We start from the raw sequence: 23,124 nt of genomic DNA, 5'->3' as shown, positions 1-23,124 counted from the left end.
CTAGATGCTACTCCTCCCAACGTCAAGAGACTCACCTGATGTTCATCCACCCTCAGCTCCTGTAACCTTTTCAACAAACAGCTGGAATTCATAAGCCAGGAGGAGGTGGGCTCAGTGGGCAAAGGGGCCATAACATCCTCCCGCTCCCCTGCCCAGTCCCTGCAGACTTGGCCTGATGTGCATTTTTTAAAATTTTTTTAAAATTTTTATTTATTTATGATAGTCACAGAGAGAGAAAAGAGAGGGGCAGAGACACAGGCAGAGAGAGAAGCAGGCTCCATGCACCGGGAGCCCGACGTGGGATTCGATCCCGGGTCTCCAGGATCGCGCCCTGGGCCAAAGGCAGGCGCCAAACCGCTGCGCCACCCAGGGATCCCTGTGCATTTAATAATAAACTGAACATTCGGCATTCATCCGACAAATCTACCTGCCGTGGACCACATGCTAAATCCAAAAACCATGCTCCTTGTCTGTGAGACTTAGTGTCTCATCTGTAAAATGGGAGAAGTAGTATCTGTTCCAAGTCTGTAATGGGATTAAAACGTGATACATATTTATAGCTCCCAGCCTAGCACTGTCTGGAACAGAGAAGGCAGAAGTGGAGGGACTCCAAAGTCCTGAAAATTCTATGGGAAGGAGTTTGGATTAAGAATTTAATTCTGATTATCTGGCAACTAAAAAGAATATGATATTTTCACGTCAATTATTATCTCAAGGTAAACAAAACCCATCAGTCCTGGGGAGGGGAGTGGGGAGATGGGAGCCCACTTTGTGGTAGTAAAAATGGGCCAACGACATGATGCGGTGAGGTAAAAGCAATTTTGAAAAGAGGGGGGAACAGCCTGTGAAATCTGAAGTGGTAACATAAAAGCCGTGTTTATGGAGAAGCCAAAACCCACTATTCCAGTGTGGGAAGGCATGCCCCCATGTACCCCTTAACAGCCTTCCAAAAAAAAAAGGTCAGTCCTTTGGCACAGGGCGCCCTGTAAAGTAGGGTGTTCTTCAATCAAGTGGAAGGACATGCAAATATTACTAACAGCAGGCTGGGGCTTGATGGATATCAAGGGCTGGGATTTATTGAAACGGCTACAAAAGAGCTCAGCCTTGTAACAGGTTAAAAATAATTCTGAACGTAATGGCACTGAAATAACCCCTGGCCATGTTTTACTTGGCTACTTCTCCAACCTGGGTACGTGAAGGTCAGGGAGATCACAGGTGATTCTGTTTTCTTTTCCTCACTCTTCTGTAACTTTTTTTTTTTCAGACGGGAAAAACGCCTCCCAAAAACACTATTTTCAGCTTTACATTAAAAAAAAGAAAAACAAAAAAAAAAACACAAAAAAACAAGCAAAGCTCCAAGGGAGCTCCAAGGGTTTTCAGGTGCTGATTATAAAAATGCAGAAAGCTACAACTAATACAACAATCATCAGAGTCATATATGTAACAAGGGGCACCTGGGTGGCTCAGCTGTTGAGTGTCTGCCCTTGGCTCAGGGCATGATCCCGGGGTCCTGGGATCGAGTCCCGCATCCGGCTCCCTGCAGGGAGCCTGCTTCTCCCTCTGCCTATGCCTCTGCCTGTCTCTCTCTCTCTCTGTGTCTCTTGTGAATAAACAAGAAATCTTTTTTTTTTTTTTAAAGATTCATGTAACAAGATAAAATGGTGGCAAGTAAAACCCCTAAACTGGATTTATTACTTCTCTTGCAGAATGCATATTTATGTCCAGGATTCCCCTGCAATGTTGACACTGTGGTCTGCTGGATTCCACAGTATCTGCCTATGGCTTCCAGTAACACCCCATGGCATTAGTGTACTGATTTCCTTTTAAGTTAAAATGAAGGCAAATGGATTTGGTCTTGATAATTTGGGCTGGATGGGAGGACTTGATATTCATGTCAATGAGCAAAATGGATCCATTTGGCACCTGTTATGCACACTGCTTGGTAGTGTGCAGGGGATTCAAAAAATGAAGGCATGGGTACCTTCTTTTATTTTTTTTTTTAAGATTTTATTTATTCATTCATGAGACACAGAGAAAGAGAGGCAGAGACACAGGCAGAAGGAATCCCACGCAGGGAGCCCGATGTAGGACTCAATCCCAGGACTCCAGGCTTCCCATGTATCATGTCCTGTCAGCACACAGACTCAGTTCCACTCTCTAAATGCTGCAAACAACTGGATTGTCGCAAACACTGTACCACATACTGAGTCCACCAACATGCTATAGGACCCTGTGTCAAACCTGCATTTTCAAGAGAAAGCCTTCCTAAGAACAAGGAGGGAATCTCTTGCCCATGGCTTTCAGTCCCTGAGAGTTGAGTCTCAGAGCTGGAGCCAGACCAGGGTGAATCTATAGTTCTCTCCAAGGTCACCAAAAGCAAAGTCAAAGAAGGACAGGGCAGGAAGGACAGGGCCATGTACTCTTCCTTACCCTCCTCCCTCCCAGGGAGGTGAAGTGACTCATCCAAGATGTCACATAGCAAAATGATGACAGATCTGGAACTAGAACCCTGATATCCTCCTGATGCCTCAGCCCCCACCCTCTTCTTTCCACTAAATTATCAGAGGCAATTTGGAAGACAGGAATAGATCCACTCGCAACCTTGAGAAAGGTGTGAGGCCATCATTTTAAATAATCTTTAGGAAATCTTTAGAAAATACACATGGTACAAGGGAAGGACATTTTACAAAACAGCATCCTGGGACACCTGTGTGGCTCAGCAGTTGAGCATCTGCCTTCAGCCCAGGGCGTGATCCTGAGGTCCTGGGATCGAGTCCCACATCAGGCTCCCTGAATGGCGCCTGCTTCTCCCTCTACCTATGTCTCTGCCTCTCTCTCTCTGTGTCTCTCATGAATAAATAAATAAAATCTTAAAAAAAATAACCCAGCATTGTGCATTAGGAATATGCTTTCTACAAACGACTATGGGTACAGTGACCTTCAATATTGTATTTCACTAGGAGTGGCAGAGTAAGCTTTGCCTAGAGCACAGTTTTATGGCCCCATCTACATTTTTTCATGATTCTGACTATCTAACATTCTCTAATAGAAAATAAGAAAGAAGCTCTATAAAAAGCATATGGCCTAGTGCCTAAGATGACCTTCTCTACTGGGCACTTTCTTACTCAAAACTCAAAGTGAAAACCCAATTAATTTAGTGCTTTCTTTTTGTCTTTTAACTTGGAGTTAGATTGTATGTCTCAATCTGGTTTTTGCCCAAAAAGAAAGAAAAGGGTTGAGCTGGAAGGCGGTTGTGAAATCTGTGGTAACTTCCAAGGAATAGCAAGGCTGAAGCATTGAAGCAGTGGTTGTACTTTTGTGTGCATATTTAAGTGATCTTCATCCCTGTGCCCTGAAATTAGAACAGCGCCTTCAAATTCTTGAGAAGCTCAAGAGCACTTATGTTAGAACTGCATGCCTTTAGAATTCCTTTAAGTAAGAAATCTTTCCATGAAGACACAGATCATTGGAATCTAATGGGAAAGAATGCCGACAATGTCTACCTTGACCCACATTAGCCAAAAAACACAGGATTTGCAGACTCTGCCCAAAGAACACAGACTGCAACCAAATCTCCCCCGAGCCCCCATCTCTGGCTGGTGTGCTCACTTCATCACAAGTATTTACGGAGTGCTTACCATGCGTGAGGTGCTCCGATGCTGGCATACGGCAATGCACCAGATGGGCTAGGGCTCTGGCTTTCTTGGAGTTTAATACTAGTGGAAGGAGGCAACAAGCTGACCTTTGCGTGATAGCAAGGGCCATGAAGAAAATTGATACAGGTCATGTGACAGATACTGGTCAGGCCTCACTGTTTCAGCTAGTGTGGTCAGGAGGGATCTCTCTGGAAAGAGACCACCAGGGCAAGGAGACAGCCACGTGATGGTCTAGGAAAGAGGCTTCCTAGAGGTGCAGAGGCTCTGAACTTCTGTAGAAGCCCCATGTGTGACAGCCACCTAGACAGCAAGCAGAGAAGTTGAGGTTCAAGGGCTGGTGGAGACCAGATGGCCCCACCTCATAGACCACGTTGAAGGGTCTGGGTTTAATCAAACTTGCAATCAGAGAGGGTTTTATGTGGCAGATGGGGGTGGATGTGTGTTGGGAAGTACAAGTGGAAATAGTGGGTAGGGGGTGACAGGAGTTGGTATTTGGCTTGGAAAGTACCCTCTGACTTCTCTGGGTAACCACCTGAACTGTTGTGAACAAAGAGGAATGCCAGGAATCTGCAAACATCACATGCTCCAGCATCTAAAGGGAGAGGGTGTGCTGTGCTCTATTTTGCTTCCACTGGGGGTCAAGCAGGCTCAGTAGAAACCTCAGGAGCACAGGTGTGGCTGTCAGAGAGGCAAGGGCCTCCCAGCGACAGCTAGGAGTTGAACTCTATGGCCTTCCCCCTGTGCAGGGCATAGAGAAGAAGCTGCCCTTCCCTCCTGTGGTTGTCTGGAACCTGGGGGACGGAAAATCCTAAGTAACGTCCCCAGAGGCAGGACACTAAAACTCTAGCATCAAGTAGGATCCACATTGCTTAAACTCTGCTCATTTCTTGAACAGTTAAAGCCCTACAAGTTAGAGCCTCTCACAGTCTATTTTAATCTCTATTAATTCCCATCTGTGTACACTTGGAGACCTGCTCTTGACAAGCTCTTTAAGGTGGCTAAGTGTGCACTATTATCTCTAATAGCATCTCTCAAATCTGGCTCTTAATTGCACTAATAAGGCGGGCACCGTTCCGATGGAAAAGAACAGAAACTTGACAATTAACACTGCTTTCCCCAGTCCGAGCACAGCGTGGCTCAACCTAGTGGGCATTCGATAAAATGGGTGTGGAACGGAATCTGTTTTGTTTTTGTTTTTTTTTTTTAAAGAGCCTCCATGTATGGGCCCACTAATGGGAAAGCCGAAGATGATCATTATTAAAACCAGAGTACAAAGTAAAAGTCAAAGCAGCTTCCTGTGATTTAGGAGGTTGTGGAAGGGACCCTGCAAATCAAAGATAAGGCAACTAACTCGACCCAGGAGGCCCAGAATCACATCCTTCACTGGCAGCTGGGCCAGGACCCCACAGGCGTGGTTCCTGACAGCTGGGTCCCTATGCTCTTCCTACAGGGAAGGATTAAGTAGAAAACTGTCGTACAGAGAGAGCTGATAGCTGAGTGTGTGTAGGCTGGTGGGATTGAGGCGAATAAGCCTATAGACCCCTCACACAGCATATTGAGCAAGGGAACATCTCCTCCTTAATTCCCATTCATGAGTGGGGGATGGGTGCCTCCTTATCCACCCCTCTTTCCCTTCTCCTGTCACCCCAAACTCTGTATTCAAGACACACAATGGAAAGTTTTTTTTCCTCTTTTACTATTACTTACCAGGTTTATTCTGAGATAACTTAATACTTTTTTTGTAAGAGCCAATTTGTGCTTGGAATTCTTCTTATATGAACCAGGTTAAATATTACACACTGAAACCTCAGAGAAGTCTATGAGGTATATGCTGTTATTCCCCCCATTTTGTAGGAAAATGGTTACATGAGGCACCAAGGGTCACAAGCTAATTATAATTAGACAGAGTTGGGATTTGAACCCGGATTCATCGGACTGCAAAGCTTACGTTTTTTCATTTTTTAAGATTTTATTTATTTACTCGTGAGAGATACAGAGAGGCAGAGACACAGGCAGAGGGAGAAGCAGGCACCCCGTGCAGAGCCCAATTTGGGACTTGATCCCAGAACCCTGGGATCACAGCCCGAGCTGAAGGCAGATGCTCAACCACTGAGCCACCCAGGCATCCCAAGGCTTACATTTTTGGCCATTATCCTGAGCTACTCAGGTACACAGCCACCAAAGTCACAGTTCTGACACCCACCTGGACGTGGACACAGTGATGGTAAAGTCACCCTGCCCTGCCTCTAACTTCCTGACAGGTACCCACCCCACTTCTACCCCATGAATGATGTCATTTCAAAACGTATATCAGTATCAAAACGTCACATGGTACACCTTTAATATATATACTTTTTACTTGTCAAAGATAAACAAAAATTCTTTTAGAAAGATGTTCTTCATGCGGCTTTATTGATCAAAGAAAAAAAAAAGTATGGGACAGAAACCAAATCTTGATTCAAAAAAGCAGACATATTTCTAAAATCATCTATTTCTCTGCAGGAGTTGGCTCCACATAAAGATAAGGCAAACTTACTGGGGCTTGTAAATATTGGTAAGCCCCATCCAATTTCCCATGGTTGCTTTCCATGCCTGAGTTACATTTCAGTGCTGAATCCCTATTTCAAAGGATAGGACTCGAAACCAGAAATTCCATGTATCACAGTTTTAAAAATTGAGCAAAACAAGTCTCTCCTGCTTCTCAACTTTTAATATTTATTTTAGTTGGCCCTCAGAGGGTTCTTTCTTCTACTGGACTTAGCCTGCTGGATTTTGACAAAAAGCAACATATTAAGGTCCAATCGCTGTGAAAACAATCTATCCATTGGATTTAAAGATAAAATAAAAATTGTAGAAAAGTTACCAAAATTCATTTACTGTCAAATATTTCCCCAAACAGTTCAACCTCTTGCCACTAATAGGTTCAGTACCTCCTTCCTGAAGTGCTGAAGAACTAGGAATTTGGCAAAACCCAAATCTATTTTCTAGGTCCTTAGCTCTCCCTTGTGTATAAAAACGGAAATGCAGCTTACTAGAAATTTTGCCCCCGTAGATCTAATGACCCAATTTTAAAAGCTTAAAAATGCTATTTGATAAAAGGGGGAAAAAAAATCAATTTTTATGTCTTATAGCAAAAAGCAAAGAAAGATTACTTAAAGTGACAAAACAAAAGCAGCAAAATATTAAAGGCATTCTGTACGTTACACTTTTGCTAAAGAATCCTGAAAAACAAAAACAGACAAGAAAATCTTGTCAGTATAAGATATTATAGGAGAAAAGGACATTTCACAGCATCACAGATGCTCTTAGCTGTGATTACAGAGAGAAATTTCCAGCCCCTGTCTCTGATTTCAGGCTGGATTGTATTTAATCCAGCCCCAACGCAGGAGACACTGTCCTGTTTCAAGGATTTCTAGGGAGAAAAATCCTCTTCGGATGGGTGACAAGACATTTTGCTATTTCTCATTGTGTTTTCAACAGAATTTCAAATGTATTGTTTGAAATACCAATTTCTTTAAACTTTCTTGGTTCCCAGCTCTTTGTGACTACCTCTTCATGAATTTCTCTGTCTCTTTCCCATGTAGGTTTTGGCACAGGCTGCTTGGGATGGAAAGCCAACGAGGGGATCTTATTCTGTATTTGCATCCTGGGGTTATGTAGCTTTTTAAGACACCCAGGTAAATTCCCTTGAGAAGTGTTGCATTTTACTTACTGATTACCCCTACTCCTGTACGGTTTAAGACTCTCTTACTGTTTCCTCCACTTTGAGCTGTTAGAAGGAGATTAACCCCCAAATCTTTTTAGGGGTCAGGAGACAGGACCAGGAAGTCGCCACTCAGACACAGTCTTCATGGGGAGCTTGGGCTCTTACTTGACAGACTAGTTGAGGAAAATGAGAGTATTCCCTATGTTTCCCTTCACTGAGGTCCGTCTTGAAATCCTAAACCTTCTAAAACCAGTTGCATCCATCCCTAGATTTAAAGATGTGAGGAAGCAGAGCTTATCACCATCACTTACATAACTTGGTTGGGGGCCCAACTGTCCAGGGCACTGCAAACACAGGGCTAAGTTCCTTCATCACCAGGAGCTTATACAGAATACCAAAAAGAGCATCCTTGTTCTCATGTATGAGGACTGCACGGAGAGACACCAGCAAATAAGAAGGACCTTTCCGAATTATAGTTTCGAGACATCACATCCACAATGAAAGAAAAGTGTCGTCTTCAAAGTTCATTCCTTCTATCTGGCTAGCAATTAAATATTACACGGAGCACATAATTTAGTTTGCATTCCAATTATCTTCCAGTGCTGTAGGGTACAAATCACTCACTCGGCAATTAAATAAATTCTGAGGTGTCACTAAATGTTTTAAGGAAAGGAAGGGATTCTGAAGTTGGCAGAAGGACCGATGCAAGAGGAAGAATAGAAAAACAACCAAGTACTCCAGCACTCACCCTCAGCCCAGCTTTTAGCTTTGCAATCACCCCAATCTTACAGAGCCCCTGCCCCGATAAAGAATGCAATATTGGAGACATCTCAGTGCACACATGGCTGGAGTTCAACCGGAAAACCTGTCCCACTGGGCTCATCAGACATCTGCCAATTTAGGCCGATGGAACGCCTGCTCTCACATATAAAGACACAAACATATTTTTTTCAAGAAATTAACAACATGAGCCAATTATTGTGTATGTGCAAACACACATGCGTGTGCATGCACACCCCATAGTACGTGGTGTAGCACTGTTATCACCTTGGGTTCACCATGGGAAAAGCTACAACATGCTAAGGGATATCATATTTTTAAAACCACATTCACATTTCTCTTTTAAACTTTCTAGAGGTGCTATTCCCTGTTCAGGGGAGCCACCCACTGCCTTCAGAAGGATTAGGATAAAGTTGGTATGCAAAGGAAAGAAACCAAAGGCCACCAGTGCCTCCCCAACAGCGATTTATGAGCCCACCATCAGAGAGTAGTCTCAATCAGGATTTGGTGAGGGAGAGGGGTTTCCTCACTTCCAAAGGCTCTTTGTAATCTAGAGCTATGGCTGAGGCACAGGACTCATAAGAGCCGCTAGATGCCACCGTGCTGCACCCTATGGCGGGGCCACGTGTGTACGGGAAGTTGCTATCTGTATGTGACAGGAAGGCAGGGCAGAAAGCCTTCTTTCTCAGCGGGAGTAAAGAGGTAGAGAGGTAAGAGGTCAGGCCTGAGGATATTGCCACCTGTTGTATAATCAAGAATTTGTCTGGTCTTTGTCCTGGGTTGCTGGCATGGAGCTTCTAAAGCCCTCGGAATTTCCTGAGTGGTAAGCGGTGTCTTTGTTATGCTAATGAGGTGACCAAGGAGGGCCCCTAGAGGGCTTCAGGATGGGGGCAGTCACCAGAAGGACCAACCACTTGAGTAGGTGGTTGGGCTGTTGAGCCAGGCGGGCCTGGGAGGAGCTGGGGACTGGGGAAGGAGTCTGATCATTCAGCTGATTATTTTTTTATTTTATTTTATTTTATTTTATTTTATTTTATTTATTTTACTTTATTTTATTTTACTTTACTTTTTACTTTACTTTCTTTTCTTTTTCCAGCCAGTGATTTTATTTTATTATTTTTTTTTAAAGATTTTATTTATTTATTCATGATAGTCACACAGAGAGAGACAGAGAGGCAGAGACACAGGCAGAGGGAGAAGCAGGCTCCATGCACCGGGAGCCCGACGTGGGACTCGATCCCGGGTCTCCAGGATCGTGCCCCGGGCCAAAGGCAGGCGCCAAACCGCTGCGCCACCCAGGGATCCCCAGCCAGTGATTTTAATCATTTGTGCCTACATAGTAATGAGCCCTGGATAAAAACTCTGGATGCTGAAGCTCAGTAGAGGGAGCTTCCTCGTTGGTGCACATACTGCAGTGTCAGGAGGGTGACGCACCCTGATTCAAACAGGAGGGGGATCTCTGTCTGCTTCTTAGACCTCGTGCTATGCACCTCTTCATTTGTTGGTCCTCCTGACTTGTGTCTTCAGTAATAAAACTGTAACCACAAGTAGTGCTTTTCTGAGTTCTATTTATCATCATAGCCAATTAACTGAACCTGAGGGAGTCATGAGAACCCCTGAATTTATAGCCAGTCAGTCAGAAGAGCCGGTGGCCAGGGGACCTCCAGAGTGTGGCTGGGGGGTGAAATAAGCACCGTCTTGCTGGGGCCTGAGCCCCTTTAACTTGTGTGGTCTGTGCCAACTCTGGGTAGTTAGTGCCAGAAGTGAACCTGGTTTGGGTTGAAATGAATACTCGCCTGTGAGGGCCCCTAAGTGGTATGTTAGTGGGGAGGTGCGGAGCAAGAGGAATGAGATCCTAAAAATGCCCAGAAGTAGATTTTCTGTGAGGCTAATAAAGTGCAAATTTCAAGACTCTCACCTGACATGCTCCTCTTAAGGCTCTGGGAGGGTCCTTCATGATGTGTTCACATAGCCAGACACAATATGCAAAAAGTAAGACATTTTTGTCTCGCTTGTTTTAAAAAGCTCCCTCACCCACCCAGCCACAGATTCTAGGAACTTCAGTCTTGACAACCCCCTGGTGGTGACTCTGCCGTTGTTGAGAAATGGGGCTAGGCTCTCTTGCCTGTTCTAGCACGGTGTGAAGGAAGCAGCCAAGACTTTCTGCAGATTCTCAAGCAGGGCACAGAAAGAGCTGGGAGTGCTGTGGCAGCACCAGAAGGGCTGGGGGTCCTCACGAGACCTCAGAGCGCAGGAGAGCTGCCAACCTGGAGATGGAGCCGGGACCCCAGACTGCAGTAGCACAAATCATAGAAATCTCCCAGGGAATGAGATGGGACCGGATCAGATGCACGACGAGACCTCCAGGGACAGGCCAGGCCAGTAGCCCTGCACCGAACCTAGCAGAGACCCACAGGACAGCGGGAAACCAGGGCACCAGTCCCCAGGGCCATGACAGAACACCAGCTTCTACCATTTTCCAGATGCCAGTTGGGAAGGAAGATGGAACTGCAGCCCCCAGGAGAGGAAGAGAAACAGCCCATGGGATACACGAGTGCTGACCTGACAACCCCCAAAAGATAAGTTAACTTGAGACTGGCTAACACCAAAGAAATCTAAGTTTCCCTCAATGGAAAACAGGGATTTCAGAAGAACTTTTAAAAAACTTTTTTTTTTTTTTTTAATTGAGCTATGTTTGAAATTGTGATCCTTCTCATTTAAAACAACATTATGAATACGGAAAAATTTTAAGATCTTCCAACTAAACAGATTGTCTAAAGGTCACTGTGGGAATTTTTAGCATAATAGGATTATAAAATAAAACCTGTTTGTGATAAAACCATAATAAAATTTTCAAGGAAAGTGGCCATTTCACTTAAATTTAACCTAAGTGTTCTGAGGCAGAGACTGCTAGCTAGTCACCAGAATCTTATTTTCCTGGGCTGATGGCCAGACCACATTTCCTGGTCTCCCTTACAGCCAAGTGTGGCCACACGACTGAGTTCCAGCCAATGGGACATGAGCGGAAATGACAGGGGACCGTGCAGGCCTGGCCCATCCAAACCCCACACCCACCACTCTGTGCTGCCTCCCCCACTTCCAGCCTCACCAGGATGCAGATGAAGAAGTTGGCAGAGGCTCTGTCAGCCTGGACTCTTGAGAGTCTGGACATGGAGAGTAGCTGCCCCCACGAACCAGAAACATCCACCTTGGGCTTTTATGGGAGGAGTAAAAGTCTACTCATTTTTTCGTAGAGGCCCATGAGTTGGGCATGTTTCAGTCCAGCTGTGGCAGCCGTGAATGTTCCCCTAGGCTATCCTCTTGCACATCAATCTGGTGCTAATTCAATGTGGCAATCAATGGGCACTTACTATTTGTACATGGAATTCCTAAGTTCTAACAAGATCCACCTTACCTGCTACTAGGAAACTACCAGGAATGCTAGGAAACTGGATTTTGAGCTGTGACCAAAGAGTGAGCACGGCCATGTGAGAGCACAGAGAAAAGTTCAATTACTATTTATTTGTGAAGGTGCCATGGATGTGGCGGTGATGGAGCTGGGCCTGGGAGGATGAGAGAAGTTCAGGAGGAGAAGGAGGAGGAGGAGGAGGGTGGGGAAGTTCATTCCAGGCTGAACATGAGTCCTCATGTTTGATCCAGTGGGACGTGATGCTAACGACAGAAAAAACAGGGCTCTGTTCACCCCAGGAAGCAGAATCCAGGCCAGTGAGGAACAGCAGATGAGGAAAGAGGATTCGGTTCAAAGCGGAGAGGAAGGAACGGTCGGGGCTGACCCCAGATTGGAGGCCCTATGCAGACAAAAAAGGCAGAGCGTTTCCCTGAGGGGTGACCAGCCTCTTGGCACTGGGGCTGCGGAGGATGCGGTTTCAAGCAGGGGATGGGTAGCTGCTCCATTCAGCTGCCTTCCAGCTCTGGGATGCTCTGTAACTCCCAAGCCTCTGCCAAGCAGGCTTTGTGCATCATTGCCAGGAGAGAGAAGAATTATTTTAGCCCTGTTTCCGCATTTCTTTCACGACCATCTTTGCCATATTCCCTTTCAAGCCTGTGTTGGCTGGGTCCACTCGACGCATTCAATCATAAGCCAGTAGAGAACATCTTTTCCCATCCAGGCTCGCGAAAACCCCTTGAATATAATGTTATTACCAAGAAAAAGCTTACTAGGCTGATATTGAACAGGATTGCTGCTGGTGAACAAAAAAACAAATGACAGGAAGTATCTATTTTGAATGCCTTGGCCGTGGGGCCTGCTGCATTGATGGCAGGTCCCGGTTGACAACAAGTTACTGGCTCCTACCAAATACGGACAGACGATTTTCCAAAGAATGGATCACAAAAAGACGTGTTACAACAGAGCTGCACTGAGAACAGTTTTGTCCTTCCTGGGTGGCTTCGTATTTCGCGATACACCACAGCGTGAACATGAATTTCATGGTGTCATTTTGAAAAACAAACTAGTTTTCCATTTTTATTTATTTTATTTATTTATTTTTTTATGATTTTATGTATTTATTCATGAGAGACCAGAGAGAGGCAGAGATGTAGACAGAGAGAGAAGCAGGTTTCCTGCAGGGAGCCCAAAGTGGGACTCGATTCCAGGACCCCAGGATCACGACCTGAGCTGAAGGCAGATGCTCAACCACTAACCACTATGCCACCCAGGTACCTAGTTTTCCAGTTTTCCAGTTTTCGATGTGTATGCTAGAGGTGAAAGGAAGTCTGGTGGATCATGAGAAAGAGAGATGCTATCCTAACATTATGGTAAATGAGGCAATTTTCACGTTCCTCTTAAAAGTTATCACTGTATTTCACAAACATTCCTCAGGTCCCTACTATGTGCTAGGCACTGCGCTATTCATTAGTGACCTATGCTGAAAGAAAAAGGGAACACATGAGATATTCTAACTTGGAAACTTTCTAAGATCATGTTATTTTTCTTAAGGGCATTTCCCAACAATTATTTTTAAAATGGTGGGTTCAGCTACTTTCTTGCCTGATAAACAAGGTTATTTTGCCTGTAGTATCTGGAGAGTCTACCTATAAAGATTGACTTTACACGTTTTGGCCTGGATCGTTGTATCCTCTCCTGTAATAGGACTCCAGGTACTTAATTTATTGCTTAAATAAAAGAGAAAGGGAAAGGGGATTTTCTTGAGCTCAGAAATGATTATTAGACAAACACAAAACCCGTCACGTTATAGAATGAGTCGTAATTATGCAGCAACATCCTTACAACAGGGAAACAAAAGAAATCCATAAAACCATGCTCTGGGACCATGGGAATATTTGGATACAATGGTAGGACGGTCACACGGAAGTCAGATTTCACATGCCATCGTTTGGCCATAAACATGAGCAAAGCTCTCTTTGTCTCTTTCTTTTTCCAGCCTTTTCAAAATTCAGGTCATGTCTCTCTCATCATATAGCATCCTGAGTAAATCACATTTCAAGTGGAGCCAAGACCTGTCCGCCTTTGATAACCAATCTCAGAAATACTTCCCAGTGCCTTTCCACCCACCCACCCTCTTCTGTCCTAGGTCCTAGAAGCCGTGGTTCACAAAGCTCGGGGGCCGCATCCCCTTTCGATAAAGCGAACAACTCACAACCACAGCTTCTGTTTTGTTTGGTTTTCACCCCGAATGAGCTGTTTCCGGCACACATCCTCTGGTCCTGCTTTACCCAGGGTCCCAGAGTGCCGTCAACCACCGGTACTAGGTCTGCGCCCCGTCAGGCCAAGTGGGGCGAAACCTCCAAAGGGAAGCTTCTCGGCGGTGTTCACACCTGTCACTCCTTGGGGGCACTGGGATACTTCTCTGCTCCCTGGGCGACATTCTGAGATTTCATCCCTAGGGCAAAATGATAAATCACCATCTTCCAAAAAGGGTGGCGGAGCCCCCAAACTACAGAATAACATTTCCAAGCATCAGCGACCCCAGCCTGGGCCTGCGACAGACAGATCCAAAGAGCCAAAATTGAGCACACAAATGCTTCAGCTCTCACAAGTTCTTATTTCTAGCCAGCTGTGTGACCTGGCGTAGTCACTGAACCTCTCTGGGCCACAACTGCTCCGTCTGTAAAACCAGGAGAATACAAAGATACCTTCCAGCTCTAATTTCCTTGGGCCACAACTCCTTCAAACCAAGAGTACAAAGACACCTTCCAGCTCTAATTTCTTTGGGTCTAGGAAATAACAATGCCGCTAGAAAACACCTCTGTCTCCAAAGTATCTCTGCTAGCCTTGAAAAAGTAAAACTCCGATTAAAGACCACAAAATTGAAGGGGGAACAACCAGAAAGATCTCTAAGGCCCCCTTCCACATTTTGATTCTAACTCTGACAGTGATGCAAGACCAGGCAACTGGTCATAAGACGTGAGCGGTCTCATTGCTTCCAACGGCCAACGCTGCCCTCGCAAGACAGTCTTCGTCATAACTCAAGGCCCTGCCTTGGAACGGAAAGAGTCCACTGCAACAGCGAGATGACCTTCCCTGGGCTCAAGAGCCCCTTCTGCTTTCACTCGCAGCTTGCCCTTGGGCCCCAGATTGCTCAAGCCGGCAGGTGCATCCACCTGGCCAGGACGGGTAAGAAAGCCACTACCTACCCTCAGCCACTGCTTCTCCGTGAGGGCGTCGCTGTAGTCCACGTCCCGGCGCTGGCGAGACCCCCTGCCAAATATTTTCTCCTCCTCTTCTTCACACGTGAGCCGCTCCACTTCGGCGTCATCCTTAATAATCCAGGAGGGCAGCTCATCTTCCTCCATCAAGCGGGGCTTCCGCTTCGGGTTCCGGGCGTCTTCCCGCCGCCGGTCCATGTCCATACGCTGGAGGCATTAACAAAAGTTTTTCACCAGTGGGAAAAGGGGATTCTGCACAGCATCGATTTCACAGCACACAAAACTTGCACGAGTCACCTCCTTATGGTTTCAGGGTCCCTTTCTGCTTTTCCCATAAAGTCTCTCTATCCTGGCTGACTAGTTCTGGCTCATTCCTCAAGCAGGCGGTCCCCGCAGAGATTCTGTAAGGTAAAATCTCTTCCCTCCCTTCCCCCACCCTATACCCCATCTTTGAAATGCATGCATTTAAAATACACTCTTTAAAGAGTCCTGTGCTTGGTTTGTGTGCACGCAATGCTCCCCCTTAAGTAGTGGTGAGAAATGTCCAATTGGGGATGTATTTCAAAAAATATGAGCCCTGGAGATAGAATTCACTGCTGCCCTGGCATAAAAGTACTCTTCGAGCATGTAAAAGAGAAACTTCATTAAGAAAACTTCCTTTTACTCAATAGGGCTCATGCTTTTAATTAGACAACCAGGAAAAAATGTCAGGGGCCCAAGTTGTCACTGTAGAGCGGCCACCCTCAGACTTGGACATGCAGGCCCATTAATGGCTTGATTAGTCATTCGGCCATGGGTGTATTGAATTTTCGGTGCACCGTGGGCTCTGTGAAAGGAATGTCCTTCAACTCTCCAGCTTTCTTTTAAAAAAAAAGTTTGGCCCCTACAAAAATGGTATAGCACCTGAAAAGAAGCTCAGATGCAATCTCATTGCAACTCATCAGGTTATAAGGGACGTGTCTCCCTTTCATACATTTTCATAGACTTCAAAATGCTGACGTCCCCACCTCTTGCTTTATTTTTTTAAAAATCCAGTGCACTTGTAAGTAAATTAAGTGCCACACACTTGGCTCTAACTCGTTATCAAACAATCTGATGGCCTAAAAAAGCAAATCAAACCTGCACTGAATCGCTGCATATGTTAGTTACATATATGTTATATATACATATATCGCTTGCTACAACCGAATAGACCATTAACCATTAAATGATTTACCTTTCCCCTTTCTTCGTTCGGTTCTACCGTAATGAAACAGGGATTCAACATAACCGTTTCTTAAGAACTAAAACCGGCAACAAAATATAAATGAACTTTCTCTTCAAATCCAAACTTGACCTCTAAGATCAACATAGATATTCGAGTTCAAAGTCCCTTAAACTAGGCTTCAACATTTTTGGAAATCATTATATTCCCAAGATGGGCCAGGCCTGCAGCTTGGGGGAGCCTCATTGGTAGATAAATGTGGCCATCCTGTTCTGTCATGTGCTATAGTTAGCTGGAGAGGCTGTTCTTAATCCTGACTCCTAATGCTCTGGTATCAGAAATGGGATCCACCAAACTTGCACTGGTAGCACACAGAATGCCTTGCTGACAATGCAATCTGCAGAGGGGCTTCTCAGAGTGACCTCCTAACAGTACTTTAGATTGCTAATAAGAAAGAAAAAAAACCATTTTTTTTGGTTAACGTATTCCACTGAGATGACAAGATACTGCCACTTTAGTTTTTGGTTTGACCACCGCCATTATTTATACCAAGAACTCCTAAAATGACTTAAGCCGTGTATTTGTCTACAGTTGGGAACAGAAATCTTTTCTGACATAAAAATAAAAAATCGGTATCAAAAATAAAAAGCAAAGTGACATAAAAAATCTGATATAACAAAACAAATTGCACTTGCTTTTTTTTTTCTTTTCGAAAAGGTTGATGTACTTCTTAATAAGCTTAAAGTTCTGATGGTTGCATCTCTTCCCAGAGATTTCTACTTGCAGAAGACCAGCACAAAATCCGAAGTTGATATTCAAGTAAGTCTAATTTACAATTCAGGTACGACGTGAATATATTTGGCTTAAGACCTGATAATAAACGTTGTGCTAACAAGGACAGTTATTTTTAAAAAGTACTTCTTGCCTTTGTAGGGAACATAGCAGTTTAAAGTTTCATGCTTGTACGGTATCAGAATGTTTCACATTCATACCCTGATGTGTCAAAGATCTTTTTAGGTAAAATTTATAGGGGATCAGAGTGAACGATAACGGTTTCTGAGGTCCCATGTTTAGAAGAAAATCAGAAAAATATTCAAAAGAAAGGTCTTATTTTAAAGAGATTGCTTGCTTGATGTGTGTTATTTAACTACAGTATCTAAGATAAATCATAAACTTATATTAAATTTTTCATAGAGAACTTTTTTTAATAATAAGGGATAAAAAGGTTAAATATATGAAATCCAATCTAGCTTGCTTGTGTCTCACTGAACCTTTTCATCAGAGTAGTTGGCAAAGATTCAAATTTGATTTCCTGACCCCTGGTGGAGGTGCTAATGCACAGTGAATTGGCCAAAGGCAGCAGGCTGCTTAGATTTAAAACAACAACAACAACAAAACAACAACAACAAAACAACCAAACCCCAAATTTGTATAATCCAAAAATGGGAAGTGAACCATTAGGAAACAAGCAGAACATGCCCGAAATCAAGATGCCTATAAAAAAGTGCTCCCTAGCCAGTTTCACTTGTTCTAAGCCTGTTCTTTGCATGATAAAGTAGTCCCAAATTAAAAGAAAGCTGAGCCTCAGCCAGACATTCAAATTTTTTTTCCCCTGAGGCTTTCAATTTCTACAAATCCCCAGCCCAAAAGTCAGAAAAAGAGAAGTACTCTTTTTTTTCTCCCCACTTTGGGGCTGCTGATGGAAATCTCCATCTCGGGGCCTAATCTAATTTGTATAATGACAGGCAGCTTATTCGTTCTTGGGGACTCAAGAGTATCTGAGGCTGTGGCCATGCTGAATTACTGCCAATCAGTGAGCAGCCAGCGAAGCTGCGGGCCCATTGCCCCTGTGTCAGGAATCTACAGTAATCTACATTGTAATAAGAACTCCACAATGTAATAAGTTCCTCAAGGAGAGAAAACATATCTGCTTCCTATGTGTATCTCTAATGTCCCTCAGTGGAGATCAATCTATAAAGGTGGTGACCAACAGAAATTAAGAGTTAAGAAATTTAGGTTCCAGGAACACCCTGCATTGGCCATGCTGTTACATGACCCTGTTGCATCATTTCTATCCAAAATGGACCACCCTGAGGAGGGTTCACTTAGGAAGGGGGGGAGTGCACATCTCAGGTTAGGAATTATTCCCACGGCTACCTAAGCCCTGAGAAAGAATTAAGTGTCTTTTATACTGGAATTGTTATGTGTGGACACAACCACTGTTCCCTAGACAAAAATCACAAAGTCACAAAAATAATGTAAGCCACCACACAGCTGGAGCTCCCTTCTCAGACTGTCTGCACTAAAAAGCCAGAGGATGCAAAAATCCTGTGGGTCGTATCTGGCCCAGAGTCCTATTTAGTTTGGCCTGCAGTATTAGATCATAATAAAAAATTGAATTTTAGCTGCAAACATTTTGAAATGCAGAAACTGCACATGAAAAACCGAGATTCCCAGCTTCTCTTGGAAATTTAGAATTCCTGGCTACATGGGGCTTAGGGCTCCATCCCCCTCAGGCAATGTAGCTCCAGTTCATCACAGCCACCCACCCATCCACTCCTCCACTTGTTTCACTCCTGCAAACTGCTTGTCTGATGCCTGAGGGCATTCAAACAGGGGGCGGGTGTCTGATTTGGGGGTGTGAGGCATTCAAGCCGCAGAGCAGTTACAGTCCACATTTAGTCACTCATCCCGCAATCACATGAAATGTCACCAAAATCAAAATAACTGATGGCCTCGCAACTTTCTATGTCCTGCCTCACGCTGACATCTTTGCAAGGCCTAAAATTTTACAAGTACCGCCATCCATCCAATCAGTATTTGTTAAGCAAGTACTATGTGCCAGGAACTGTTCTGAGCATCGGGGATGCAGAGATAAATAGTTATGCATATGCCTTAAGGATGCAGCAAAATTTCACTCCTGAGGGCCTCCCTCGCTCACCAAGGGGCTTGCTCCTGCACAGCCGGACCTTGTGACAGTCCACACACATAAATCAAATGCGGATTTCAGCAGATTACACATGACCACATAGCACACGACATCAAGGCTGAAACCACGGGTGTTAAATCCTCAAAGGTCAAGGTTCTTTTTCTATCTGTCCGGACCAGGGAAATCCAACCACTGTCAATCTTTCAGTGAAGGCGACACCTTGATGTGCATCTGGAAAGTTCCTGTTCCCTTCGGTAAGCTCTCCTCAACATGAAGGAGAGGCCCAACCCTGTTGTCTGGTTGGTATCCACTCACCCCACAGACAGCATAATATGTATTTTGATCCAGTAAGGAGACTGGGAGGGAATGGTAGTAAACTAACCTACAGGAGGAGCAGGGCAGGTTTCCTGAGTGACGCTGGCCTGGAATCCCAGATGAGCTGGGCAGGGATGGGGGTGGTGAGGGGCGGGGGGAGAGGGAGGATCTGGGGCGAAGCTGTGGACCACATGGCCTGCCCAGAGGGCACAGCTGCTACTGAGCCCCAGCCAGTGGCTTCCATATAGGGACATGGGCCTGGTATTGCCCATTCTCATTTTCCAAGAGAAGCCGGAAATCAGGATTCTTTTTACGTTGGCAACAAATCTGAAATTTCAAAAAAACACTGCGTGGGCCAAACCAAATATGTCTGCAGGCTAAATCCAGCCAGTTTGCAGCCTCTGGACCAACGGAAAGACACAGGCTTTGCAAGCAAAATCCCGCCAGGGCACGCAGGCTCCAGACATCTCATGTTAACAGAAAAAGGTGCGTAAGTTTCTATGATATTACCATAAAGAGATCAAATTCTTCTTCTCGCCGGGCAATCATCTGGTTCAGAGTCTCGTCATCTGGCACTTCATCTTCTTCCTGGGGTTAAGAACAGAATGACTTAACAGGCTTCAAGGTGGGGGGGTGGGTGTGGGGGCCTCGGGCAAGTGAGGCGAGGTACAAAGGGGTAAAGTGCATCTGTCCTGCAGATCACAGGGATCCCTTTCTCAAGCCAGAAAGAAAAGAGAAAGGTCACTATCATTATTTTGCAAGCTATTCCGACAGTCTTGCCAGAGAAAAATCTGTTTAGAAAAGAAACGTGGTACATACACTCTGAACAATCCTGGTTTTTTGGGGTGTGGATCTTGATTCCATGATTTTTAAAACAAAGATACTTAATGTCTTCCCGCCTCAATGACCTCATCTGTAAGATGGGTGTGACATTCACTTTGAAGAGAAGTCCTAAGAGTTAAGTAAGGAAATGAACAGGAGGAAGTGTAAATCCTTCTATCAGTTTAAATCCACATGTAAGTGCTTATTTTCAAAGCCTTACAAAAACCACACATATGTGGAAGTTTGTGATGAGGCATGCCACAAGACCTTAAAAATCATATAGATAGGTCAAATGTAGAGCTTTTAAGATAGGTTTAATCAGTGTCTTTCAGTGGGAATTATTATTCTAATGGTTAAAGCTGCAGATGGGACACCTCTGAATGTATCCCTAACAAACCTCCCACCAACTATGCTTAATTTAAAAAAAAAATTTCTCTGCAAATTTCTCAGAAACCAAGTTCTCAAGTTCTCTAGACATGTGATGACTTCCATCCTTGAAGAAAAACATGATTTTAAAAGTTGGGCAGAGGCTACAGAACTTACCTTCCAAAATTATTTTTATCATATGCTGGCTAAGCGTGTTGAAAATCAAATGGAGAATTTCAGGGTATTAGCAAAACCCAGAACTTCAAACATCCAATTTCCCAGATTATACATTCAAAACGAGGCACCTTGTTCTAGAAACAGTAGGAGTGTGTGAGCAGCTTAAATGAGATAACTCTGGCGCTTCCCAAGATAATGTCTTTCGGACTGTGTTAGAAATGAATGCATTTCCATAAAGCAAAAATCTAATGATTCAAGTTAATAATTACTTGTAAAAAGCTTTCTATTCTAGTCCATCTCTAGACTGATTACAGTCGATTTGTCTTGATACTATATTTCATCTGACAAAGACTAGCTGACAGTGGGCTGATACTTCACCATACAAAGAATCTGGTTAACAGATCCTTTGGTGAAAAGGTGGCTGCTTTGCCCACTCTATCTATACCCAGAACCGCATGGGATCCACTCATTGCCTACACAACGGGGCCCTTGGACCTCCCTGTGCTGAGGATATGAAAAGATTCTCTTGTAAACTGGCAAGAAGCCTGCCTGCAGTGGCCTGACCTTCCAGAGACTGGAGTGGTTGGGAGGTGGGCAGAGTCTCTTCCCGGGTTCTCTGTGCCTCACTACTTCATGGCCTGTCAGCCCTGCAGACAGGGGCCTCAATATTTGTGCCAGAGCCCTTGACTGCAGTCTATCAATGTCCCCAAACATCTTCACATCACACAGGACGCCCAGAAAACCGTACCATGTCTGACATATTGAGAGTCTGGAAGGCGCGAGAAGCCCCAGCAAGGCTGCTGGCAGTGAGAAGCAAGTGGACCTGGACTCTGCTCCAGTCCAGCCCTGCTGGCCCCCAGGGCGGGGAGACACTGGCATCTCCCCACAATCTAGGAAGGCTGGAAAGCTCCAGGCTACCACACACCCCATCGAACCCAGGCCAGCTTCTGTTTCCACAAGGCCTACGTAAAACACATAAAGCAAAAACACAGCGGAGACCTTGGGCTGAGTGTCCGCTCTGCCCACACCTGTGTCCTGATGATATGTATCAGGCACTCCCCTCTTTTATTTTTTAAATTTCTGGGTGTATACACAGTAACAAAAAAAATCACCCAAAAACCTGATTCTAAATTTGTACCAAATACTCAGCTTCAAGAATCAAGACTGTATCAACTATTCAATTTTAAGAATCAGAGTGGTGAACTATTCTTGATCAAAATTTTTATTTATTTATTTTTATTATTTTTAAAGACTTTATTTATTTGAGACAGAGACAGAGAGAGCACAGGAGCAGGGGGAGGGGCAGAGGGAGAAGCAGACTCTTTGCTGAGCAGGGAGCCCAACTCGGTCTCGGTCCCAGGATACTGGGGTCACAACCTAAGCTGAAGACAGAGGCTTAACTGACTGAGTCACCCAGGCTCTCAAGATAAATATTTTTTAAATGTGTGTCAATATATGGATGTCTGTGTACATCTATTTTTCATTATTTTAATGAAATCTAATATATAACTAACCAAATATATAAGACCGACAAGTTAGGAAGATGCACGATAAAAAAGTACTCTTCAGTTTGCAGAAAGATTCCTTTCAGGATTCATTTAAATATCAAGATCTACTTTACATTTAGACTCGTTTTGGGCGAAAAAAAGTATGTGAGGCTTTTAAAAGAATTTGGCTTATAATTTTTTTTTTTTAATTTTTATTTATTTATGGTAGTCACACAGAGAGAGAGAGAGAGAGAGAGAGAGAGAGAGAGGCAGAGGAAGAAGCAGGCTCCATGCACCAGGAGCCCGACGTGGGATTCGATCCCGGGTCTCCAGGATCGCGCCCTGGGCCAAAGGCAGGCGCTAAACCGCTGCGCCACCCAGGGATCCCTTGGCTTATAATTTATAGAAGATTTCAAAACATATATCCCACTGAAGGCAAAGTCAAGCTATCTCTAATGCCTTAAATAGTTCACTCTTTAGTTTACAAATACAGGGACATCGAACCAAATGTGTCCATTCTAAGACAATTTTATGATAGGAGTTGGTACTGATATTTTGCACCGTTTTCTGGACTACATTAGAATGATGTCTTTGATCTCTTTCAAATCCACTTGGGTTGAAAATTTACTGCAGAATTATCAAAACTGGCAATCAAAAAAAAAAAAAAATACAAGGCACCTGGGTGGCTCAGCGGTTGAGCATCTGCCTTCCCCTCAGGGTGTGATCCTGGGTCCAGGGATCGAGTCCCATATCTGACTCCTTGCAGGGAGCCTGCTTCTTCCTCTGCCTATGTCTCTGCCTCTCTCTGTGCCTCTCATGAATAAATAAATAAAATCTTAAAAAAAAAAAATACAAGTGACAACCTGAAGACCATCCCCACCCCTCCTTGAGAAACATAAGCAATGCGTTCTTTGGACAATCTTCCCAAGAAAAGAGAGATTCCGCACCCCTCACCGCCCCCCCGCTGCCCCCAGTCATTTTTTCAGCTTCTGGTCAGTTTTTACAGAAAAATTTGAACTGGAGGTGAGAGTCCTGCTCTCCGAGTACAAGTA

The 23,124-nt window shown here is 44.4% G+C and overlaps 1 protein-coding gene across 5 annotated transcripts in view; it reads right to left on the bottom strand.

Annotated features, from left to right (window-relative positions):
• Nucleotides 1–23,124, bottom strand: part of SMARCA2 (SWI/SNF related BAF chromatin remodeling complex subunit ATPase 2) — a 175,772-nt gene that overhangs the window by 53,593 nt on the left and 99,055 nt on the right. For all 5 annotated transcript variants that reach the window (XM_077908407.1, XM_077908414.1, XM_077908408.1 and 2 more), the window contains exons 26-27: nt 19,731–19,808; nt 14,761–14,979 (exon numbers count right to left, since the gene is read on the bottom strand). In XM_077908407.1, the coding sequence (XP_077764533.1) occupies nt 14,761–14,979; nt 19,731–19,808 (297 nt within the window). The remainder of the gene's footprint in view (nt 1–14,760; nt 14,980–19,730; nt 19,809–23,124) is intronic.

This window comes from Canis aureus, chromosome 1 (genome assembly GCF_053574225.1).
Source record: "Canis aureus isolate CA01 chromosome 1, VMU_Caureus_v.1.0, whole genome shotgun sequence".
Lineage (NCBI taxonomy): Eukaryota > Metazoa > Chordata > Mammalia > Carnivora > Canidae > Canis > Canis aureus.
This window is presented reverse-complemented; position numbering and strand designations above follow the sequence as displayed.